The sequence below is a fragment of the Cydia strobilella genome, chromosome Z (assembly GCF_947568885.1).
Source record: "Cydia strobilella chromosome Z, ilCydStro3.1, whole genome shotgun sequence".
In the NCBI taxonomy this organism is placed as follows: domain Eukaryota; kingdom Metazoa; phylum Arthropoda; class Insecta; order Lepidoptera; family Tortricidae; genus Cydia; species Cydia strobilella.
This window is the reverse complement of record NC_086068.1, coordinates 34,969,041-34,992,594: the sequence shown is the minus strand read 5'-3', so window position 1 is coordinate 34,992,594 and position 23,554 is coordinate 34,969,041. Positions and strand designations below refer to the sequence as shown.

At 35.9% G+C, this 23,554-nt stretch overlaps 1 protein-coding gene across 1 annotated transcript in view; it reads right to left on the bottom strand.

Annotated features, from left to right (window-relative positions):
* Positions 1-23,554, bottom strand: part of LOC134754179 (probable phospholipid-transporting ATPase IIB) — a 108,582-nt gene that overhangs the window by 65,262 nt on the left and 19,766 nt on the right. The window contains exons 3-5 of the mRNA XM_063690308.1: positions 16,355-16,557; positions 15,688-15,930; positions 3,483-3,703 (exon numbers count right to left, since the gene is read on the bottom strand). Of these exons, the coding sequence (XP_063546378.1) occupies positions 3,483-3,703; positions 15,688-15,930; positions 16,355-16,557 (667 nt within the window). The remainder of the gene's footprint in view (positions 1-3,482; positions 3,704-15,687; positions 15,931-16,354; positions 16,558-23,554) is intronic.

Below are 23,554 nucleotides of genomic sequence, written 5' to 3'. Positions count from 1 at the left end.
CAATTGAAGAGGACTTCACCAAAGTTTCGTAAGGTAGGTACAGTTTCATTCCTTCATTGTACATTGTAATTCTCACTTCTTCCGTAATGGTAGATATAAGCAGTGAACAATACCTATATTATGTAATTATTACTGTTTTGGTTGCCGAATAGTCAATGTGTCACTAACTCTAGGTTTTTTTTTAGGTATTGTGCAAAATGAAGAGGCATTCTTGGAAATAAAATGTTTTCCTTCATTAGCCAGAAAAAATCAGGACATCCTCACTGCAATAAAGTAAAATAAATATTTCCTGGGGATGAAAATTATGGAATTTTGTCTATGAATGAGAAACACAATTATTACTAGGTAAGTAAATGATAACTTTATTAGAATCCATATTGTTGCATCATCTTTCTTCCTATAACATTAGAGATTTTGTGCTATCATGATATTATTTTTCTTTCAGGTACAGGGACAACTACGGATAACAAATATGAAAAAATGTTATTTCATTTGTTGTGTGAATCCATCTACACCAACAAGACATCCACTGCTGGACATAGGCCTCCCCAGGGATCTCCACAACGACTGGTCTTGCAAGACCGGCCAAAATATCGAGAAATAAATAATATAAATAAACATGATAAATATCCCGTTTTCTATAATAGTTATAATTAGAAGGCCATGCAATGTTGTTACTCACTGTACCTACTTGAATCCAAAAATTAAAATATAAAAAAGTTTTAATTTTATTTTACAATTACTACTTTATTATTAGTATATTACGATACAAGTGCGAAAAGTAGGAAATTGGCAACGAGTGGCGATAAATTGAAACACGACCGAAGGAAGTGTTTTAATCGACACGAGTTGCGAATTACCTTTTCGCACGTGTATTGTACAACGTTTTACAGTACATAATTATGGCCCTTTACATTTTCGACATATGCACGTATTGTACTAATTACCGCACTAGGGCGGTAACGTATATGTAGCACCATATGTACTAAAAAGTATTTTACAGTACATATGGTGCAACTTTCTCGCCCTAGTGCGTAAAGAGCACTTTTCATGCATATGTCGAAAGTTTAAAGGGCCATATGTACTGTAAAACGTTGTACGATACACGTGCGAATAGGTAATTCGCAACTCGTGTCGATTTAAAACACTGCGGTCGTGTTTTAATCTGTCGCCACTCGTTTCGAATTTTCTCTTTTCCGCACTTGTATCGTAAATAACTATTTCAAACTGCAAGGGTACGATGATAGATCTCAATTCAATATAATTTTGCAACATTTGGCATTATTAGGTTATAAATTGTATGGAGATGAAATCTATCATCGTACCCTTCCAGTTTGATAAATACTATAGAGGCTGGGCAGTAAGGGATTGCTTTACTTGTAGAACTATATTTAGCGCTTTAAAAAAAACTGATACCTGACACAAACCTGGACTTCCTTGGGCTAGTGCTACTAAGAATCGTCAGTATTCTCCATCCTTTCTGAGTTGGAAGAACCCAAAAAGGTGAGATTTGTGAAAGTCAGGTTTTCAATATATGTGGCGTTTTCAACCAAACGGGTACCTACTTATTGTTGTCATATTTCCATAAAGCTTCAAAATGAAATCAACCTAATCGACAACCGACAATGTGGTACCTTTTAGTTCAAAACGTCACATATTTTTATAAAACGTTATAAACTAATTTATTAATAATACTGAATATCTGGGAGAAAAAGAAAACATAAGTAAAAACTTAAAAATGCTCGTTTTCCCAGAGATAAGACCTAGCTAGATCGAACCCCTTACAGCAAATTTCATCGAAATCGTTAGAGCCGTTTCCGATATCACTGAAATATATTTCGGTTATATCGGAATCGGACAAGAATTCGAAGAATAAAAGGTATAAGAAACATAAGATAACACAAAAAGGACAAAAAAAAGTACCCCTGACGTACCAGTCTCGAACCCGAATCCTCTTGCACGTATTTCCACGAACATACCGCAACGCCATTGCAGCATACTTACACTGCATGAAATTATCTACTACAAGCATCACGGAAACACTGTTTGCATGTGTGAGTAATAGTAGGAAATAGCATGACAGAAACACTCTGTCGACTTTAAAAGTGTTTTTTGCACTAATGAAGTATTCAATGTTTATTATAATAGTTCAATATTTATGTAAAGAGTGCGCTAAACATACTTTTAAGTATACAGATACCAACACTATTCCACAAAAAAATAAAAATTTGCGAAAGTGACGCCATCTAGCGGGGTTTAAGCTTTGGGTAACCTAGTCGAACCACCTTAAAATGCCAAATTCAGTGTTTTTGTAAACATTTTTAATCTTTGACTATGGCCATAGTTCAATTTGTATGGAAATCGTCACCGCCACGCACTATACTTTTGTTTCTTTTACGAAAAAAATTAATGAATACCTACTTTAAAGTGATATTTTCTAAAATGAAGAATAAATGGGCTACATTGTCCAATTTTTTATTTAGTGAAAATCGCCACACTGTGATTGTAATGGCCAAAATTGTCACAAAAAATTACATTACATTTTCATTTTTTGTACAAAAATCACTTTTTTGTATGGAATAGTTATTTGTGCAAGAAGAGAGGAAAGTTGTTTTTTCTTGCGAGTGTTTATTTTGAGTCCCGAGAAAGCGAAAGATTCTAAGGTAGAATCTTGAGCGTAGCGTGGGACTCAAAAATCACGAGATGTAAAATAACTTTGCTCTCGTGTTGCACACATCATTTTTCACCTCAGTAGTGAGAACATATTAAAGGTTAAAATGTATTTCGAATTACACAGAACAAACAGAAAAAAAAAGTAATATAATATGTACCATACCATACGATACGATACAATACCTTACGATACGATACCATACCATACCATACCATACCATACCATAATTTTTTTTAATAAAAGTATGAAGTGGCAGTTCATAGCCTTCACTAAATTAAACAGCTACTTTGTTTCACTCACTCGTTTCACTTTCACTTTTTGGAGGGTATGCACGGTACGATATCGTGGCTACCGGACCAAATCAGTTTTGTTTGACCTAAGGAACAATCGTGCCAAGCGGCATCGCCTGAGGCAAAAGTGCATTCGACGCTTACTTACCCCCTACTAATTAGTGATTTTAGTTCCTTGTGACTTGTGACCAACTCTACTCTCGCTAAGAACTCAACTTTTAACTATATAAATGGCTGTAATTATATAAAATTTGATTCTATTAAGTTCTCAAATTAAACTCGCAAACCTCGTAACTCCAACCAGTTAGCCAACAATACCTAAAGTTGCAAACCTCGCCACACCTCTGGAGGAGTTACGAGGTTGGCGAGTTTAGCCGGCGAAATGTAATTATTTTAAGATGCCTTTATGTACAGCAGAAAAGGTGAAACAAACTTCTGTTTACTTACATTACGTGTAACACGTGTAAACTTTACCCTTTTATTGCAAATAAATGATTGATTGATTGTACCATTTGTACCTGTGTAAATAATCAATCCAGTAGCTTGACCCGAAGCCACGACGCAGCCGCTCCACAGCGTGTTCTCGATGTCCAAAGAATCATTCTCTTCTTCATCCAGTCTAGTACAAGTTCCAATAAAGGAATGTATATCTTTTTCAGGTTTTTCGACAAATATTTGAGCATTTATATCGAGAAGATGTGCATCTGTCGGGAGTTTTTGAGTCGATGGTAATGGTATTCTGAAAAACAATGGTTATTGCTAATAAGAGCGTATAATGCGCAGTTGCAGCGCAGTTCAGAGTTTCCAAATACGTAAACATTTTTATTAGTAGGAATATAACAGAATAACTCTGCATTTTAACTGCAGACCTCGGACTTTCCATAAGCCACTTATTGGCCTCATTGTCAAAGTATCTCGTTGTTGACAAAATCAAAATATAAACATGATGAATTTCAGGTTAGTCAACCAACGCTATATGGCTAAAAAATAGGGAGTTCACGAACACTACTAGAACAAACATTATGTTGCACATTAGGTAAACGCTCAAACAATAATAAATAAAATAGGTAATAATACGCTAATGTCTTATCTCCTAATGATTCATGCTTAAGACATAATCTTTATAAAATTGATGAACAGAAAATTAAACAGGGAGTTGAGTGTAGTAGCGGAAGACGCTCGACCCCAATTTCAAAAGAATACCGCAAATCGATGTACAGGTTAGCCGTTTGGCACACGCATACTAGAGGTCAAAACAATTTTTTTGACCCGCAGTTCCTAAAAAAATTTCGCTGGGGGGGCAAGTAAAACTGTGTCACTTTGTAAAATTTAAAAATTTAAAAAAAATTGTTAATGATATTATTTTCAATATTGCTTTCTTGGGGTTCGATATCAAGATATTACGTATCATTTGTGGTATATTGTACAAAAAAAATCAGTAAGGTATATCTAATCGTAGCTGGAGGATACAACCTTGATATTTTGTGTCAATAACTAAACAAATTATACCAACTGATGAAATAGTCTAGAGGCAGATTAAACAAAAGTCGTCTCGTTCACGATTTTCGTAGACATCTCTTCTAAATACCTACAACTGGTATGGATGTGTTCCTCGTTGTCTCCAGAATACGAATTTACCGGTTGTGGTTTATGGAGGGGGGGACGGGTGCTACAAAAGGGGGGCAAAGATGGCGGCCGACTGTCATCGAAATTTGTTCACATCTCGAGCTCTATGAGACCGATCGGGTCGTGTTAGATGTCATTTGAAAGACAATTAAACGTATTATAATTGTTTTTAAATAACCGTAGTCATCACTTTAGTCGTTTACAAAATATTTGAAAAAATATCGTATTTTTACCGTGGACGTTTGCTTAAGTACTGATAAAACATGCTTATAACTCAATAAATTATAACTTTACCGCAATGAATGTTATTACAAAATATACGGGAAATTTTATGAGCTTTCCAAAAACATAAGTTTTATTTGTATATAATACTATATAACCAAGTAATGATGAATTTTGTTTAGCATGGGTCACTGCGCATCGTCATATGAATGGCGGCTGACCGTCTTCGTATTTTCATTATTTCTCGGATTCTATTTTACGGATCAAATCGTGATAGGTATGATTTGAAAGCATTTTAAATGGACTGTAATCGGTTCTTTGAAGTCTGAGATGCAAAATTAACAGATTGATTTTTTTAAAGAAAATTTAACATTTTTACCCAAAAGGTTCCCCTAATGAATAAAATAATTTGAGACAGAGATTATTTAACGTGAATAATATTAATACCTAATAAAAATCAGCAATTTTTTTTTTATCTTTCTAAAAGTATAGATAGAATAAATATATATCATCCGCTAGACTTGCGAGACCTCCTCTTGCGTTCGTTCTTCCGGGAAACGTTTTCGTACATTACTTTTATACGCTCCCAGTCGCTTTGATACTTATCGCTGGTCATGCAATCTTCATAAATTTCATCTTCAGTCATCTCGTCCGTTTTTAGCCATTGTTCTTTTATACGTTGGTCAACGTTGAACAAGGAATCGGCTCGAAGCTGGAGTTTGTTATAGGCCGCGGTGATAGCATCGGGTGACAGTTTGCATAGCGTTTCTACTCAACCCACCGCGGCATGCTTGGTGTTAACGGAAGACGCAGGTAAGAAGATTTGTTGCGTTTGGTGTGAAAAGGCATCGCATAGCAGCTTCGAGTGCTACAAAGCTAACAAGATGTCGTATAAAGCTAGGAAGGATGTGCTAAACAAAAAAGGAGCATGCTTTATTTGTTTAAAAACGGGACATAATTCAAAAAGATGCAAAATTTTTACAAAATGCCTTTTCTGCTCCAAACGTCATTCTGTATTGATATGTCCTGACATTGAAACGTCAAGTCAAACTGAAAATGAAAAAACTTCAGATGTTGGAACGTCAAACTTAAATAATAACGTAACTCAATATAAGGCTAGTACTACACTGTTGCAAACGTTTATGGCGAATATTATAAGCGATAAGAAATGTATACCGGTACGATGCTTTATTGATTCGGGCGCACAGAAGACTTATTTACGTCGCGATATAATAGAAAGTTTAAATTTGAAGCCTGTTGGCAAAGAAATCGTGTCGAATTGTCTTTTTGGCGGGATCGAAACTAAAAAGGAACTGTTTCATACGTATGAGTTCACTGTAGCAAGCTTGGATAAGAAGTTTCAATGTACAATGAACGCGCGCGACAAGTCTAAGCTCTGCGGGTACGTTCCTCGTTTAAATGTAGATCATGAGATGTTCAAAGAGTTACAGAAATATAATATCACACTGAGCGACGTCGGCGATGCGGCCTCACCTGATATCGGGCTGTTGATCGGCGCAGACCACGCAGGCGTGTTGCTAACGGAGAGTTTCGTGAAACTGAACAATAACCTCGTGGCAATAAAAACTAAATTTGGATGGACGCTTCAAGGACCTATCATGAACGCATGCAGTGTCTTAATGAACGTTATATTGGATAATGAATCCAACTTAAAAGTTGATGAACGAGAAGTTAACATAGAAACTAAGAAAGTAGTGCTCGCTAACAACACTGCACATTACAGTATTTTTCTACGAGTATTTACCCTTATTTACTTCTCTAAATACATTATAGATCTAGCCGGTGCTCTTTTTCTGCGGTCCGGAGGGACGATATGGAAAATTTTAGTCACGTGTTCAGTTTACCGAGCCGTGCATCTGATCAAATCACTGAAGACTGAAGTTTTTCTCATGACCCTAAGAAGACTTATCGCAAGACGTGGAAGACTTGACACAATACACACGGATAATGATACTGACTTCCACGGAGCTTATATTAACCTTCTGAAGACTTTCAACGTGAGGAACATTAAGTGGGAATTCAGTCCTCCTGCAGCGCCATGGTGGGAGCGCCTCGTACGCTCTATGAAGGAATGGGAATAATATATAAGTCGGAATTTTTACCATATAACTAATAATATATATGTCAATGCCCATTTTGTCAAGCAAGTACAAACGGCGCGGCGGCGGTAGACCAGCAGCATACTATTATTAGGTATTGTTTGAAAGTACATTTATTTATAATGTTCCTAAATGAAGATTATAATTTCGAAGACGAGTAATGCATAGGTATAGTTTGATCCATTTCTGTGGTTGCGGTGGATTATTGACCCGTTGTAGTAATTCTTAATGGTCGAGTGCCATGTGGATTCATGTTTTTTTTTACTTTTATCAATATTTTACTCGGATAGTAATACTCTTTTCAATACCAAATTAACGATTGTATGTTTCAATGGGAACCTTTTTCTATTATTAATGGTTACCACGTTATATAGGTGGAGTAAGTTCCCTATAATTATATGGACTAAGTATAGACCCATTGTGGTCTATTAAACCTAGTAATTCTTACTAGGTTTTATATAAAGCTTGCTTTTTGTGCTTATGTGATTATTTGAATTGTATGTGAATATGTGAATTGTAGATGACATATATTAAAAGTTTTTATATTTGTTGCATGTCTTTTTTTAATGTAATGTACTCCCTAAATTGAGTTTAATACCAACCAATTATAGACTATTCTATAGGCGAGGGAACGTGCGGCGACTAATCTTACTTGAAAACGCCACAAGCCCTAGATCTTGAAGGTGATTTTAAGCTATTATTGTTATTAACTACGGAGTGGGTTCGAAAACGTTTAAGGTACATGTAGATGTGAGTCAAATAGCGACATAGATATTCACTACTTCATGTGCAGTCGTCATGCAATCTTGAAGCTACGAACTTAACTCGAAGTTATGTACTTAGAACTTGACTATTTTTGGAAGCATAACTTACCGAAATAAATTATTAAACCACATTGTTCATCGATATTACCGCTACCGTCCCCGGCCTGCGCCCGCGCTCGCCAAAACCGGTCGGCAGTTGCACCGAGACGCCGCAATGATGACACACTACGGAACGCGACAATTTCAGTCATACATCAAAATATACGTAGCCTTCCCAATAAAACGTATGAACTCGAAGCGGAGCTCCAGCTACAGGGTCGAGTCGATGTAATTTGTCTGACCGAGACATGGCTAAGATCCAGTGAAATAACTTCTGTCAATTTGATGAACTACGATTTGCGTGCCCACTATTGCAGAGCGTTGCGGCGAGGAGGAGGTGCTTGCATTTATGTTAGGTCGGATTTAGTATCTATTGAGCGGAATGAAGTAAATTCCTTGTGCGTAGAAATGCAGTTTGAAGTGTGTGCCGTTGAATGTGTAAACTTAAACCTAGTGATTGCATGCATATATAGACCACCTAATAGTGACATTCAGATTTATTATAGTAAACTTAACGAACTCCTAAGCTTGCCAGCCTTTCAAAATTATAAAGTATTAATAATGGGCGATATGAATATTGACTACTTAAAGACCTGTAAAACTACAAAGGAGTTAAAAGTCGTACTGAATCAGTTCGGATATAGGCAGATCGTTAAAACTGCTACCAGAATAACAAACCACTCGGAGACTTGTATAGATCATGCCTACACTAATTTGACTAAGACGGACATTAAAAATATCACTTCTTCCCAATCGCGTATATCCGATCATCAGTGCATAAATGTAGAAGTAAATATTCAAAAAAACTTGCAGGCGAATTGTGTTGTATTGAAACGAACTTTTTCGCCACAAAATGTAAACAACTTCATGCTGTATCTCGACTTATATAACTGGGACAGAATCATGTTAACAAAAGCCTGTCCCAGTAGCAAACTTGAGAAAATGATGAATGTGCTAAAGCATTGTTTTGACAGTAGTTTTCCTATGAAAAAACAGCCCGTAAAATCCAATATTAGTAAATGGGTAAATGACCAAGTGCGTTGTATTAGAAAAAAGGTATATCAATGTAAAATCGACATATCGTTAAGCAATGCTGGCGATAGTTTGGCCAATAGTTTGTTGACGGAATTGCAATCGCTGGAACTGACCTATACGGATACACTAAAACGAGCTCGTAGCGAGTACATTAATAACATAATTGCAAATGGCAGGGAAAATATGAGTCGTAGTGTGTGGCGCATCATTGCATCTGAAACGTGTGGGCATAAAAGAAAAACTGGTCCGTTAGATGTATTGGTGAGTCGCACACCCGGCGCCTGTGAGGCTGAGCGCGCGACCACCGCCGCCTCGCGCCTTAATCGCTACTACATGCAGGCCACTACCGATAATAATAATGCTCGTGCGCACTCCGCGCTTGCTTATCTAGATGGTTATCTATCCCACAATACGCCTGTGTTTTGTTTTGATCAGTTTACGCTTGCAGATGTAATGATGGCTCTAAAATGCATTAAAAAAAAGCAATCTAGGGATGTCAACGATATGTCTACATACATTTTAGACTATTTACCTCCAATTGTGGTCTCGCTGCTACTTTGCCTATTCAATGAGTGTGTTAAAAGTGGCATTTATCCCAAACCACTAAAAGTAGTCAAAGTGCAGCCCATTTATAAGGGCAAAGGTGACATGGATGCTCTCAAATCCTATAGACCCATATCCTTAATACCTATCGTGTCTAAGGTATTCGAGCGCCTGTTGAGTGGTAAACTAATGCATTACTTTACTAGCAATAGTCTACTGAACCCGCAGCAGTACGCCTACCAGCCTGGCCGATCGACTGCGGACGCGGCGCGAGATGTAGTGCGGCGAGTGACTGCGCATCTCGAGGCTGGGCGACATGTGGCAGCTATATTCTGCGACCTGTCGCGCGCCTTCGAAACAATTGACCACGCACTACTTATCGCAAAGCTATCGCGGTATGGTGTCAATGGATCTTTCCTTGAATTATTAAGGTCCTTCCTGGGGGGGCGAAAGCAAACCACCTACATAAAATCATTCAACTCTAACTTTGAAGAATTGGGGGACAGTGCTGTCCCGCAGGGATCAACGATGGGAAATAACCTGTTTTTGGTCCTTGTTAACGACATCACTGCCGCCACCGAGGACGTGGAGTACGTTATGTTTGCCGATGACACGTGTGTAATAACAGCAGCCGATGATTTCGCTAGCTTGGAAATAAAACTGACTCAAACAATGCAAAGAATATCTGATTGGTTTACTGCTAATGGGATGAGTTTGAATGTCGATAAGACAAACATAGTGTACTTCCAATTAAAGAGAAATGTAAATACTCGGGTGCGGATTGTTTTGAATGATATTACGGTACCGCATGTACATGAAGTCAAATACCTAGGTTTTGTAATCGATTCGGGACTAACGTGGGCACCTCACATAGATGCGACGTGTAAACGTCTCGCTTCTGCGTGCTTCGCGTTGTCTAGGCTAACTAACAGTCTTTCTGAGGAAAACCTAAGGAAGGCCTACTATGGTTACTTCCATTCTATACCCACCTACGGTGTAGATCTATGGGGTACTGCTGCGGACCTATTTAAATTACAAAAGCGTGCTCTCCGCATTATGACTAGGAAACCACTCGACCATCCGGCTAAAGAACTGTTTAAAAAATGTAAAATCCTTACGTTACCTAGTGTGTATATAATAGAAGCATGCAAATACGTGAGACAAAATCTTGATCAGATCCCCACTCATAGTCAACTCCGAGGTAGCGTTACGCGCAGGCGTAATCAGTTGGTCGTGCCGGCGTGTCGCCTCGCGAAAACTAGGAAGTCTATGCATGTACTGGGAATTAGACTGTACAACATACTGGACGATGAAATAAAGCATGCTTCTAGCGATGCAATATTTGTCCGCAAACTGAAAGCCGTACTATTAGAAATGGCTTGCTATACCATTGACGAGTTCTTCGATAGCCACGGGTCATTGGCTCAATCGCATATCTACTAAATTATATAGGAATATAATAAATGTTTTGTTATTAATTGTAATAATTATGTTTTGTAATGTTATTAACTGTTATTGTAATGCTTAATTGTAGAAATGACGTGTAAATGTAAATATTTACCAATAAATATCATATCATATCATATCATTAGATGATTCGAGATGAAAACGATAGCCTCTCAATTAGGAACATTATAAATAAATGTACTTTCAAACAATACCTAACAATAGTATGCTGCTGGTCTACCGCCGCCGCGCCGTTTGTACTTGCTTGACAAAATGGGCATTGATATATATATATATTATTAGTTATTTGGTAACTAAATCTATATTTTTAGAAAGCTAATAAAAAACTGATTTTTATTAGGTATTATTCACGTTAAATAATCTGTTTCTCAAATTATTTTGGTCATAACGGAACCTTTTGGGTAAAATGTAAAATTTTCTTAAAAAAAAATCAAACTGTAAATTTTTCATCTCAGACTACAAAGAACCGATTACAGTACATTTAGAATGCTTTTAAATCATACCTATCACGATTTGATCAGTAAAATAAAATCCGAGAAATAATAAAAATACGACGACGGTCAGCCGCCATTCATATGACGATGCGCAGATGCGCAGTGACCCATGCTGAACAAAATTCATCATTACTTGGTTATATAGTATTATATACAAATAAAACTTATGTTTTTGGAAAACTCATAAAATTTTCCGTATATTTTGTAATAACATTCATTGCGGTAAAGTTATAATTTATTGAGTTATAAGCATGTTTTATCAGTACTTATGCAAACCTACACGGTAAAAAACGATATTTTTTCAAATATTTTGTAAACGACTAAAGTGATGACTACGGTTGTTTAGAAACAATTATAATACGTTTAATTGTCTTTCAAATGACATCTCACACGACCCGATCGGTCTCATAGGGCTCGAGATGTGAACAAATTTCGATGACAGTCGGCCGCCATCTTTGCCCCCCTTTTGTAGCACCCGTCCCCCCCTCCATAAACCACAACCGGTCAATTTGTATTCTGGAGACAACGAGGAACACATCCATACCAGTTGTAGGTATTTAGAAGAGATGTCGACGACTTTTCTCCAAACAGGCCGGTTTCCTCCGGTCTAAAAAGGCGCAGTTAAAGGGTTAAAGAGGTATTTCTGGATATATGGATATTACGTATCATTTTATGATTGATATGTACCGTATCTGCAGTATAGTTCCATAAGTCTCGTGAAATAGGTATCGAAGTAGAATTGTGTCACTTTGTAAAATTGAAAAAAAAAAAAATTGTTAATGATATTATTTTCAAAATTGCTTTCTGATGAGGATATCACGTATCATTTATGGTATATTATAAAAAAAAATCAGCCATATCGTGTCTGGAGGAGCCCAAACTTGGTATGTTTCGAAAATTCTTTTAGTTTTAATTTAAAAAAAAATGCCCGAAATGTAATGATGTGATATATTTTTAGAATCGCCTCAAAAAGCCCTTTCGTATGATACCACACACGATTGGTTTTGGAAAAAAAATATTTTTTTCCATACAAAAAAAAATGTTTTACCACTCCCCTCAGCGAAATTTTTTTAGGAACTGCGGGTCAAAATTTTTTTTTTGACCTCTACTATGTGTGTGCCAAACGGCTAACCTGTACATCGATTTGCGGTATTTTTATACGAACGGGTTAGACTATAGCCAATAGATTTTATTATTTATCTTCTATCTCATGGTTGAACAAACGATATACGAATGGGCGCCATTAAATAAATTACACCATTTGAAAGTAATCACTTAAACACTTATGTATGAAACAACAACTTCATTACAAGATTTGCCTTATATTAATAATAACAATTAAATACCGTCATTGTCTATTTTGTCTAATGACCTCTCAATATCTAATTTTATATTCTAATTCACCTTGGTTCTATAGTAGGTGTAATATAAATAATAAAACTAAGGTTAATCAGGATAAATGTAATTATTGGGATTATTGCGTCTATTTCGTTATTTCTCGAATACGATTGGTCGGAACGCACTTCAATGTTACGTTTAATTCTCTAAGTAGGTTCGGGCTTTTATCACTAGATGACGGGAGCTCTTGTAATCAGGGCTCGGAACCGGTATTCAAATATCGGTTAATATCGTTCCTAACCCGTTATTTTATTTCTTTCTTTAATAAACCGGATAATTGATGGAACGCGAACTTTAAAATTTAGTTCTCTCTTCTTACCGGTTAGTTGAGAGAACGTTTTTTTTTTGTTTTCGAGGAACGATATAATAACGGTTAATCTCAGCCGCCTACAATTGGGTAGGTAAAGTTTTTTGAAGATAGGCAAATTATATTTTTGACCGATAGTATTCGTCATAACGATCACGGAAATGCAGCTCTTTTATTTTTATTTCGTATTATTTATTAAATATATTTTTTTAAGTGACCGAGATGACGTTTGTGAAATTTAATAGCAGATCAGGCACTAATGCCTTTGCACGTGATTTAATTGATGAGATAGAAAAAAAAACGATGTCAACTGTCAGTGTCACTTAGCTGTCATTGCCGAAAAATAACAGACAACGGCCCAACCCTTTCTGTTACCTTGCGATTTAGAGTTATCATATGGTTATCATTGAGATTTTTGACGACCTCAGCACGACCCAAGGACTTCTGATTCCCCACGACATCTACGAGTATTTGGACAAAGATTGAATCTACTTTCGACAACTCGGCACTGCTTATTGGACAACGTTTTCTTCCCTTACGACGACCCTTGGACTGAGTTTTGCAAGAAGGATGAGCGAGTTTATGCAAGCAGATTCTACAAACTTGCCCCACATGGACCTAGTTATGATTTTAAATTATTATCATAACAGCGATAAGCACAATGCTGCCGAAATTAGAGGAGCGAAGGCCCTCCTGTACGTATCCGTGAAATACATACATTAAACATTTTGTTATTAACATTTTTCGGCAATGACAGCTAAGTGACACTGACAGTTGACATCGTTTTTTTTTTCTATCTCATCAATTAAATCACGTGCACAGGCATTAGTGCCTGATCTGCTATTAAATTTCACAAACGACATCTCGGTCACTTAAAAAAATATATTTAATAATTAATACGAAATAAAAATAAAAGAGCTGCATTTCCGTGATCGTTATGACGAATACTATCGGATAAAAATATAATTTGCCTATCTTCAAAAAACTTTACCTACCCAATTCTCGATGTTGACTTGACAGTGCTGTTGCTTGCTGACTGAATTGTTTATTTTTTATACTTAGGCGTGTGACTTTTGACTGTTGGTGTGCATTTAAAATGGATTCACAAAGTTTTAAATATGTTCCGGAAAGTGAATCATTTTTAAATTAAGAAGAAACTGATAATTTCGATTCTGACAACTGTATGTAAAATTAGTACGTTCACATTTTGATTTTGATAATCCGAGTCTGAAAGGATATACCTAACGCTCTTATTTGATATAGCGTTCACTCCTCACTCACTCACTTTAGTATTACAGAGTATTGAATCAATTAAATGAAAGGCAACGGCGTTTATGCATGACTGATTTAGATATTCTGTATGTGACGGTGGGTACGTGAACTTATTTTTATACCTACCTAATAGTACCTACATACATTCCATTCTTACTGTCAGATAATAGTACATTGCTACAGAGGCCGTGAAGTAAGCTTTTCATGCAGAGGTATGTATAATGCTTTTCTCAAACATGCAATGAAATAATAATACAAACATGATGATGATGATTGTTTCATGTCGTATTGTGTGTGTGTATTGTTTCATGGTTATTTAGTGCGTGGAGTATCGAGGAGGAACAAAAATTTGATTATTTTTGCGCTACGGCGCACGGTTTAGGAGATACAGCCCTACAAGGATTTTTTTTGGTATTTTTTGGGTTTTTTTTTAAATATAAATTAAGGGTCACCTAGAGGGGAACGAAAATTTTATTATTTTTGCGCTACGACGCATGGTTTAGGAGATAGCCTTATAAAAAAAAAAGTTTTTTTTTCAACAATAAATTAAGGGTCATCCAGAGGAGAACGAAAATTTTATTATTTTCGTGCTACAACGCATGGTTTAGGAGATACAGCCCTATAAAGTTTTTTTTTGTTTTTTTTTTGGTTTTTGTTTTCAAATATAAATTAAGGGTCACCTAGAGGGGAACGAAAATTTTATTATTTTTGCGCTGTGACGCACGGTTTAGGAGATACAGCCATATAAAGTTTTTTTTTAATATATTAATTAGGGCCATTAGGGGAAACCATCAATACCAATTCACATTATTGCTTAAAGGGAACGAAAATTTTATTATTTTTGCGCAACGACTCACGGGTAACAAGTTGTAATTCACGTTGTTTAAAAAACCGGACAAGTGCGAGTCGGACTCGCCCACCGAGGGTTTCGTACTTTTTAGTATTTGTTGTTACAGCGGCAACAGAAATACATCATCGGTGAAAATTTCAACTGTCTAGCTATCACGGTTCATGAGACAGCCTGGTGACAGACAAACAGACGGACAGACGGACTGTGGAGTCTTGGTAATAGGGTCCCGTTTTTACCATTTGGGTACGGAACCCTAAAAAAGAACTCAAAGAGACGCAATAACTCCATAGGGGCATTTACACCGGTCAACCTTATATACAATATTTTCACAAGTAAATTTATTCTATGTATAAAGCATGACAATCCCAACCATGCTTTATTCCTTCACACAAACATAAGTTGTCTCTTGTAATATATACTTACTGATTATTACAGAGGTAAACAAGGTGAATGAGGGTGTCTTATTGATCCTTTTTCATATAACTTAAAAATATACAAGCAAGTGATAGTATAGTGCAAAAGTTACCTCAATTTCCAATCTATTTCTCCATCCAATTGGTCTGTTCGTATAAATACAGTACCCATTGTCTCGTTAGTCCTCAGTAGAATCATGTCTGCCGGCACTCTTTGCCCCTTGTGCAGCATGACTATGTCGCCAACTCTCAGTGCCGATGCTGGCACGCGCTCCGTCACAAATGGTCGGTAATCATTTATGTTCTGGTCAAGAACCACACGCTCGTAGCATTGCCTATTCACTTCTTTGTCCCTTCTACAAGGACAATAAATTGTTTGTAAGATGTGAAACATGATACAATATTTAAGGCTAGTGTACAGTAAAGAGCAACACGGTGGACCTGGACCTTATTACAAAAGGCATAAGGCCCACTGATGGACAGTTAAAAGTGTACACTGGATGGGTATACAGCACGTCTCCATCAGCTCCTACAAAATGGAGACGCGCTTATACTCGCTGTTAAGCCGTAGACACAAACGTGCTATATGCATTAAGTGTGGCCTGGCCATTAATATGTGATATTTCCTATAAAAAGGGACCTTAAAGGGCGCTTACGCCATTATAAACGATGCTCCGATATAAATACAATGCCTCGCGACGTTGTGCGGCGTAAGCGCCATCGACAATAAGGTCCCTTTTCATAGAAAATGCCCCATATAAGTATTTCATGAAAACTTACCTGTATCGCCTGAAGTCATCCACTGCCTCTCTGAACAGTGTCACTGCCAAAACAAAACACAGCGGACCCCAGTATGTATACAGGTCTCCAATACGAATACTCGGTATGAATTGACTGAGTGCCATGACCAAAAAGTAAAGATTTAAAAAAAAACGGAATTGGTCATACAATACCAGTGGAAGGAATGTTACAATATTATATTTCTGAAAAAAAAAATTACATAAAGATATGAAAAGTTATAGTATGTATAAATACGAACACACACACACAATATATATATTTATATATATGTACTAGCGACCCGCCCCGGCTTCGCACGGGTTACACAAAACCTTTACAAATTATACACTAAAACCTTCCTCAAGAATTACTCTATTGATAGGTGAAAACCGCATCAAAATCCGTTGCGTAGTTTTAAAGATCTAAGCATACATAGAGACAGACAGACAGCGGAAAGCGACCTTGATTTATACTATGTATATACATTATATAGGTATATATTTCCTGCTTTGAAAAACTGTGGGTTTACAGCTTTTCAAATGCAGTTAATTGTTGCTTTAATTCCCTTTTTAGGTTTATTTAGGATGAGAGGCTGTAATTTTTGTTGAACATGATTGAATCTCCCCTAAGCAACACAAGGCAGCTGAATATTGTTTGAATAATAGAGCATGCCGTACTGTAAGCTGAATAAGCTAGCTGAATAATGTCTGTAACAGCGCTGTTACAGACGTTATACAGAAGATTTGGGCACAAATTAACAGCTTACAACTGAATAACAGCAATAAAATAGCTGTATAAGTGTGTTCATAGTGGTGAATCATCTGAATAACACTTGAATAGAGGCTGTCAAACACTTCTATACCGCTTTTAAACCAAAGTTATCCAGCTTTGTATACAATGAAACAGTTATTCACACGTTATTCAGCTTTTGGTTCATAAGTACATCTTTACTGAAAATATATTCAGATATTATCTCTAAAATACAGAAAATGTGTGTGATTAAATCAATGTTTTCTGTCTTCCATTCTAATTTGTGAACTTGTGTCAAAGTTTTATAATAGTTTCTGAGGTGAACACAAAATGAGGAGATTTAATGTTTACATAACTTCAATTTCATAACGCATGCCACTTTACTGTACCTATAAATACATATATATATTTCAATGAAAATTTTAAAGCGCTGCGTAAATAATGCACTGTTTAAAAAATAAATATAGACATTTTACTAGTCCACTTTTAAATTTGTAATTTTTTTGCGGTGTTCAGGTGTTTTAGTGATAAAAAATGTACTTTAACAAGTTATGCTACGATAAAATTCGTTTTATAAATGAATAAACGTTGGTTTTTCAGTTCATTTTGAATTCTTATTGAATTGTAGAGGTTAGAATATGAGCAACCGTAATGGCGTCCGATCGTGCTGAATATAAGCTGCTGCCACAGATATTATTGTGCTAAATTTCTGAATAAGCATTCACATTAGTCGAGTTACTGAGCTACATTTTAGATAATGATGGTTTTAGAACAGCAAGTTTTGAATAACATCAGTATAATAGTAAATTGTTTTCACAATATTAACGACCATTAGGGTTCTATACACAAATAGCAAAATCCATTGATCCCCTTACTAGTTTGATGAGAACATTGTAGGTACCTATGTAACACGGGCGATATTAAATCCTACTTCCTACTAATATTATAAACGCGATATAATATTTAAGTTATTATATGATAAATATCACAGAAATCACACAAGTCGGTACGGCACTGTTTTGATCATGCTTTTTAGGGTTCCGTAGTCAACTAGGAATCTTTATAGTTTTGCCATGTCCGTCCGTCCGTCTGTCTGTCTGTGTGTCTGAGCCTTTGCTCCGTGATCGTTAGTGCTATGAAGCTGCAATTTCGCATGATTATATTAATCCGACAGTCGTACAATAAAATCTATAAAAAAAATTTTTTTTCGTTTCAACCCTATATTGTGGGGTATCGTTGGATAGGTCTCAAAACGAATAGGGGTCTTAAACAAACATTTTTTGATATTGAATTGAATATTTTCGGAAATAACCGCTCCAAAAAAAATGTGTCCCCCCGCTAACTTATGAGCCATGAGTCCAAAAATATGAAAAAATCTTAGAAATACCTATAGAGCTTTAGAAAGACATTAAACGAAAACTATAGCGAACATGATCAGTTTAGCCGTTTTTGAGTTATCGCATAAAATCTCCCCTTCGTAGTAAAAACACGTACAGCCACAGTTATTAAGACATTCAATGGGGTTTTGAAGTTATTTGGCATTATTTATGTAAATAAAGTAAAATTTTAGATAAAATTGCTTGTTTTACTCGTTCAATTTTTATTTAATATTTAATTTCTCTAAAACAGTTCATTCATTGGCTGAATGAATAATGCCGTTGACTATTGGCAGTTGTAAAACGAAAAAGTAAAAAATTAAAAAGTAAGACACAATTCCACTGATTTTCATACTTTATTTAACAAATAATTTTAAAATTACTGCAGTTTCCTAAAATATGTAAAATTTTTTCAAAGATATTGCAATTTAATGTTTTTCGTTATGGATTATTATGACCAGACATGCAAAGTCTCCGATTGAAAGTGTTCTATGGAAAAAGTCATGGCTATACGTCTATTACTTTAATTTTAATTACTGATTACGCAAATTTGCCTCGTCTGTTTGGTTTCCTCGTATTCCGTATGAAAAAAAAAATTGTTTAACTCGGGTGAAAGGCACCAAGCATCATTTCATCCCTTTGTTAACAATCTTCTAAACTAATAGCTCCAGTTTAGCATATTGTGACGAAAAGGTAACTACGGAACCCTACACTGAGCATGGCCCGACATGCTCTTAGCCCGTTTATTGCATTTATGGAATAAATGACCACCGCGCACTTGTTGTTAAGCAGTAGTTTGAATAACACTTCTCAATGCGTTCATTTAGCAGCATTTAGCAAGAAAAGATAATTCATGTGTACTAATATCGCTATTACTTTATTATTAGCTACTGGATAACAAATAAGATGTGGATATCTTTACAGCTTCCAGTAATAGCGTCAACCTTTATTCAAAAACTAGCATTAAAACAGAAACTGTAACCGCTTTTATACAGTAAAAAGTCTCCACTGACGCTTCTTTTCAGCATTTAGTAACCACTATCACATTTTTCTTAATATTGTCTGCTTAATATCCCACTACGCAGAATATACACAGCTAATTGCTGCTAATGGCTCTATTTTGCAGCTTTTAGTAACCACTAATGCTTTAAGCTGAATAATGTCTGACTAACTGTGTAAGAAATAAGTATTATTCAGCTTTAATATGCAAAACCGATACTATACAAAACTTATTCAGCATACATTGGTATACAGGCCCACATATTTTTTTATTCCGAATTTGGTAATTTCCACCGCTTATACAGTCGCCATCAGATATATCGGAGCGGCCGAGTCTCTCACAAATATCTGAACACGCCTCTATTGTCAAGGCGTTAGAGTGCGTGTTCAGATATTTTTGAGCACCTTGGCCGCTCCGATACATCTGATGGCGACTGTACACAAAATTTATGCAATCTTAATTTGAATAAGATGATAATTTTACTGCATTATCCTGCTTGTGTGTTGCTTGGGCCATGAAATAAAATATTATCTCCAAACCAAATGACCAATTTAGTTGCGTCTTTTTCTTGGACAAACGCGAGTCGGACTCGCCCACTGAGGGTTCCGTACATATTTTTTACAAATCTATAGTTTTTAGATTTTTCCCTGTATTTATAGTAGGTATAAGACGATAGTATCATTAGTATCATAGCAATATTATTAGTTGCCAAATTTCATAGTTCAAGGTCAACGGGAAGTACCCTCCAAGAACAAATTCAATTATTTTCTATGAAATTGAAAATAAATTGTTTTCGGGAAGTACCCTATACATTTACGGCCTAAACGGCAGTAATTTTTGAATTTCAACTTGATACCTCCATGCGTTTCCGAGATTAAGGATCTTGACTGACAGACAGACAGACAGACAGACGAACGGGCAAGAAAGTGATCCTATAAGGTTTCCTTTTTTTTTGTTTTCAGGTAAGGAACCCTAAAAATGTAGTGGCATAATGTAATATTTTTATTACTATCTTACTTTAATAATTGTGAAGCCATGTTATATTTGTTTAACACTTTATTTTATTTTTTATGTTTGCACAATTGTGCTATATCCCGCTAAAAAAGAAAATGTAATCCTGTGCCTGACCCCAATAAATTATTAAGCTCAAAGAAAAACTAAATACATCTACATGCAACACTCCATATTTGTTTCGTAGAACTACCATTATTACTAAAGTACGAGTATTAGTATCGGTACAGATATAGAAGCGCCATGAATTTTACGGCGCTTACGACGTTTTGGTCGCGTGGTACAGGTTGTGATTGCGACAATTTCATTGTTTGGTATGTCGTCTCTATAATTATGTAGTAATAAGAACTCAGTGGTTTACTTAGGTATTTTTATTAGTATTGAACACTAACAAAATTTTGGTAGTAACTATTGGGAATATTTTGTCTCTAGTGGTAAAAACTGAGAAAAAAAAACCTACCAAACCAAGGATTTTTCTCATTTGTTACCACTGAGAACAGACAAAAAAAACTCAGTGGTAACAACTTGGTGGCAACTAGTGAGAATAACACCTTTTACATGATAGCACATATAAATAATAGTACAATCGGATGAAGTCTAACCTCGAAATCCTTCCAGTTATGAAATTTGGTTTGTATATTAATTAAAGGTCTCTTTTTCATGTCCACACTATTTGATATTTGGGGACCTCGAGGAATCGCAGCCATCTTGGAAAATGTGTACCATCCTGGAGAAATTTGCGTTTTACTCTAAATATACGTTCTCTATGAAAATATGGTGTATAGCAACATTAAAGCTTTTTAAATTCTACACAAAACAGTCCTAGATATCTTTGCGACAAAAATACATCTTGTAATAGAAAATAATAGCTGAATCCAGATTTAGCGCTTATACCCTTTCAGGGGATATTCTCTTAATATGAAACTTGAAGGAATATGAATTCCACTTTTGTCTATACGTTTGTACACGTTCTACCCCAAATTCAACATTTTACTCGACTGCGACTTAAACAGAAAGTAGGGTTATGGATTTAAATACTGAAAATCAGTACACCCTGTTGCTCAGGATACTGGACGATTTTTTTTAAATGACATATCGGTAGATTCCTCTTGCCCTTTACAACCTGTTTACACTGGTTTTATTAAAGAAAATCAATACAGCCGCCTTGAAAGGACGCCGAATATTAAATCATATTTTTACTCCTAGAGCCTAAACTATTGAGTGGATTTCAATAAAATAGACATCAGTAGATCCATAATTGGAACACGAGTGCTTCTGAGCCATATTTCTAGAAGAAAGCTCTTTTTTAGGGACATGGTGTTATATATATATTTTGTGTAGAACTTAATAAGCTTTTGTTTCGCCATACACAGTATTCATATTAAACCCAGATATTCCGAGAAAAACAGACAAACCAAAAAAGACTTATACTTTTCAAGATGGCATTTGATCCCAGTGGTCCCCGAAGCTCCAATTTTATGACACGCAAACAGGGATCCCTGAAATTGTAAATGTCAAATTCCATTACTGTCACTACTGTTTAAACCCCATTTAAGACCTAAAATCTGTTTTTGCAGTTACATTTTTAAGTCCTAAACATTGTTCCTCCATTTATTTTAGTAAATATAATATTGCATAGCACTCGTGTACCAATTGAGGTGCTTTGGGGTATATTCGACATATACTCATTCGGAGTACTTCGGACCACGATAACCGTAACGTTATGTTAACAATGTTATGTTAATTCCTGGGTTGACAACCTCTGATAATGGACTATGAAAACCTAGTTTGGGGTTATTAGTACATTCATTCGAAGTTCCCCACTAGGGTAAATTCGAATGCTTTTTTAAAACTACAGATATACTGTTATGCTGTACTCATTTATGCGACAAAAATGACAATCTAACGTAAAAACAAACGAACAATGATTTAACTTATCAGGTTTCCGAGTTATGTGCTGTGGGGTACTTTCGAAAGTCCTCATAAGGCACTAAATCGCACTTTTTTATTTAATAGACCGCAGCAAACGTGCGCTCACGACTAGCGACGCGAAGTGAACTGAAGCGGGGCGGGGGGGCAGATAAACATGGCGTCTTGACAAGTGTTGCCAGCGTAGAAATTGTTTCCAGTTTAGTAGAAATGTGTGATTTTCGACTTATCCCCTTTTTCGAATTTATCCCAAAGCACCCAATGGATCTACTGATGTCTATTTTTATTGAAATCCACTCAATAGTTTAGGCTCTAGGAGTAAAAATATCATTTCATATTCGGCGTCCTCTCAAGGTGGCCGTATTGATTTTTCTTTAATAAAACAAGTGTAAACAGGTTGTGAAGGTCAAGAGGAATCTACCAATATGTCATTTTTAAAAATCCGTCTAGTATCCTGAGCTACAGGGTGAACTGATTTTTAGTATTTAAACCCATAACCCTACTTTCTGTTTAAGTCGCAGTCGAGTAAAATGTTGATATTGGGGTAGAACGTGTACAAACGTATAGACAAAAGTGGAATTCATATTCCACCAAGTTTCATATTAGGAGAATATCCCCTGAAAGGGTATAAGCGCTAAATCTGGATTCAGCTATTATTTTCCATAACAAGATGTATTTTTTCCGCAAAGATATCTAGGACTTTTTCATGTAGAATTTAATAAGCTTTAATGTTGCCTTACACCATATTTTCATAGAGAACGTATATTTAGAGTAAAACGCAAATTTCTCCAGGATGGTACACATTTTCCAAGATGGCTGCGATTCTTCGAGGTCCCCAAATGTCAAATAATGTGGACATGAAAAAGAGACCATTAATTAACATAAATACCAAATTTCATAACTTTGGAAGGATTTCGAGGTGAGACCTAATCCGGTTGTACTATAAATACTTTAAGCACATGGAAAAATTCAACATTGTTTTGTGGGATGCGGGATGCTACAGTAGGATTATATAATAGTATTTTATACAATCGTGATATAATAGAGAGCTTTTCAGTCGAGTACCGTGTTTAAGCAACGAAGCTTGCTGAGTTGCTTAAGTTAAGGTACGAGATTGAAAAGCTTGATTATATC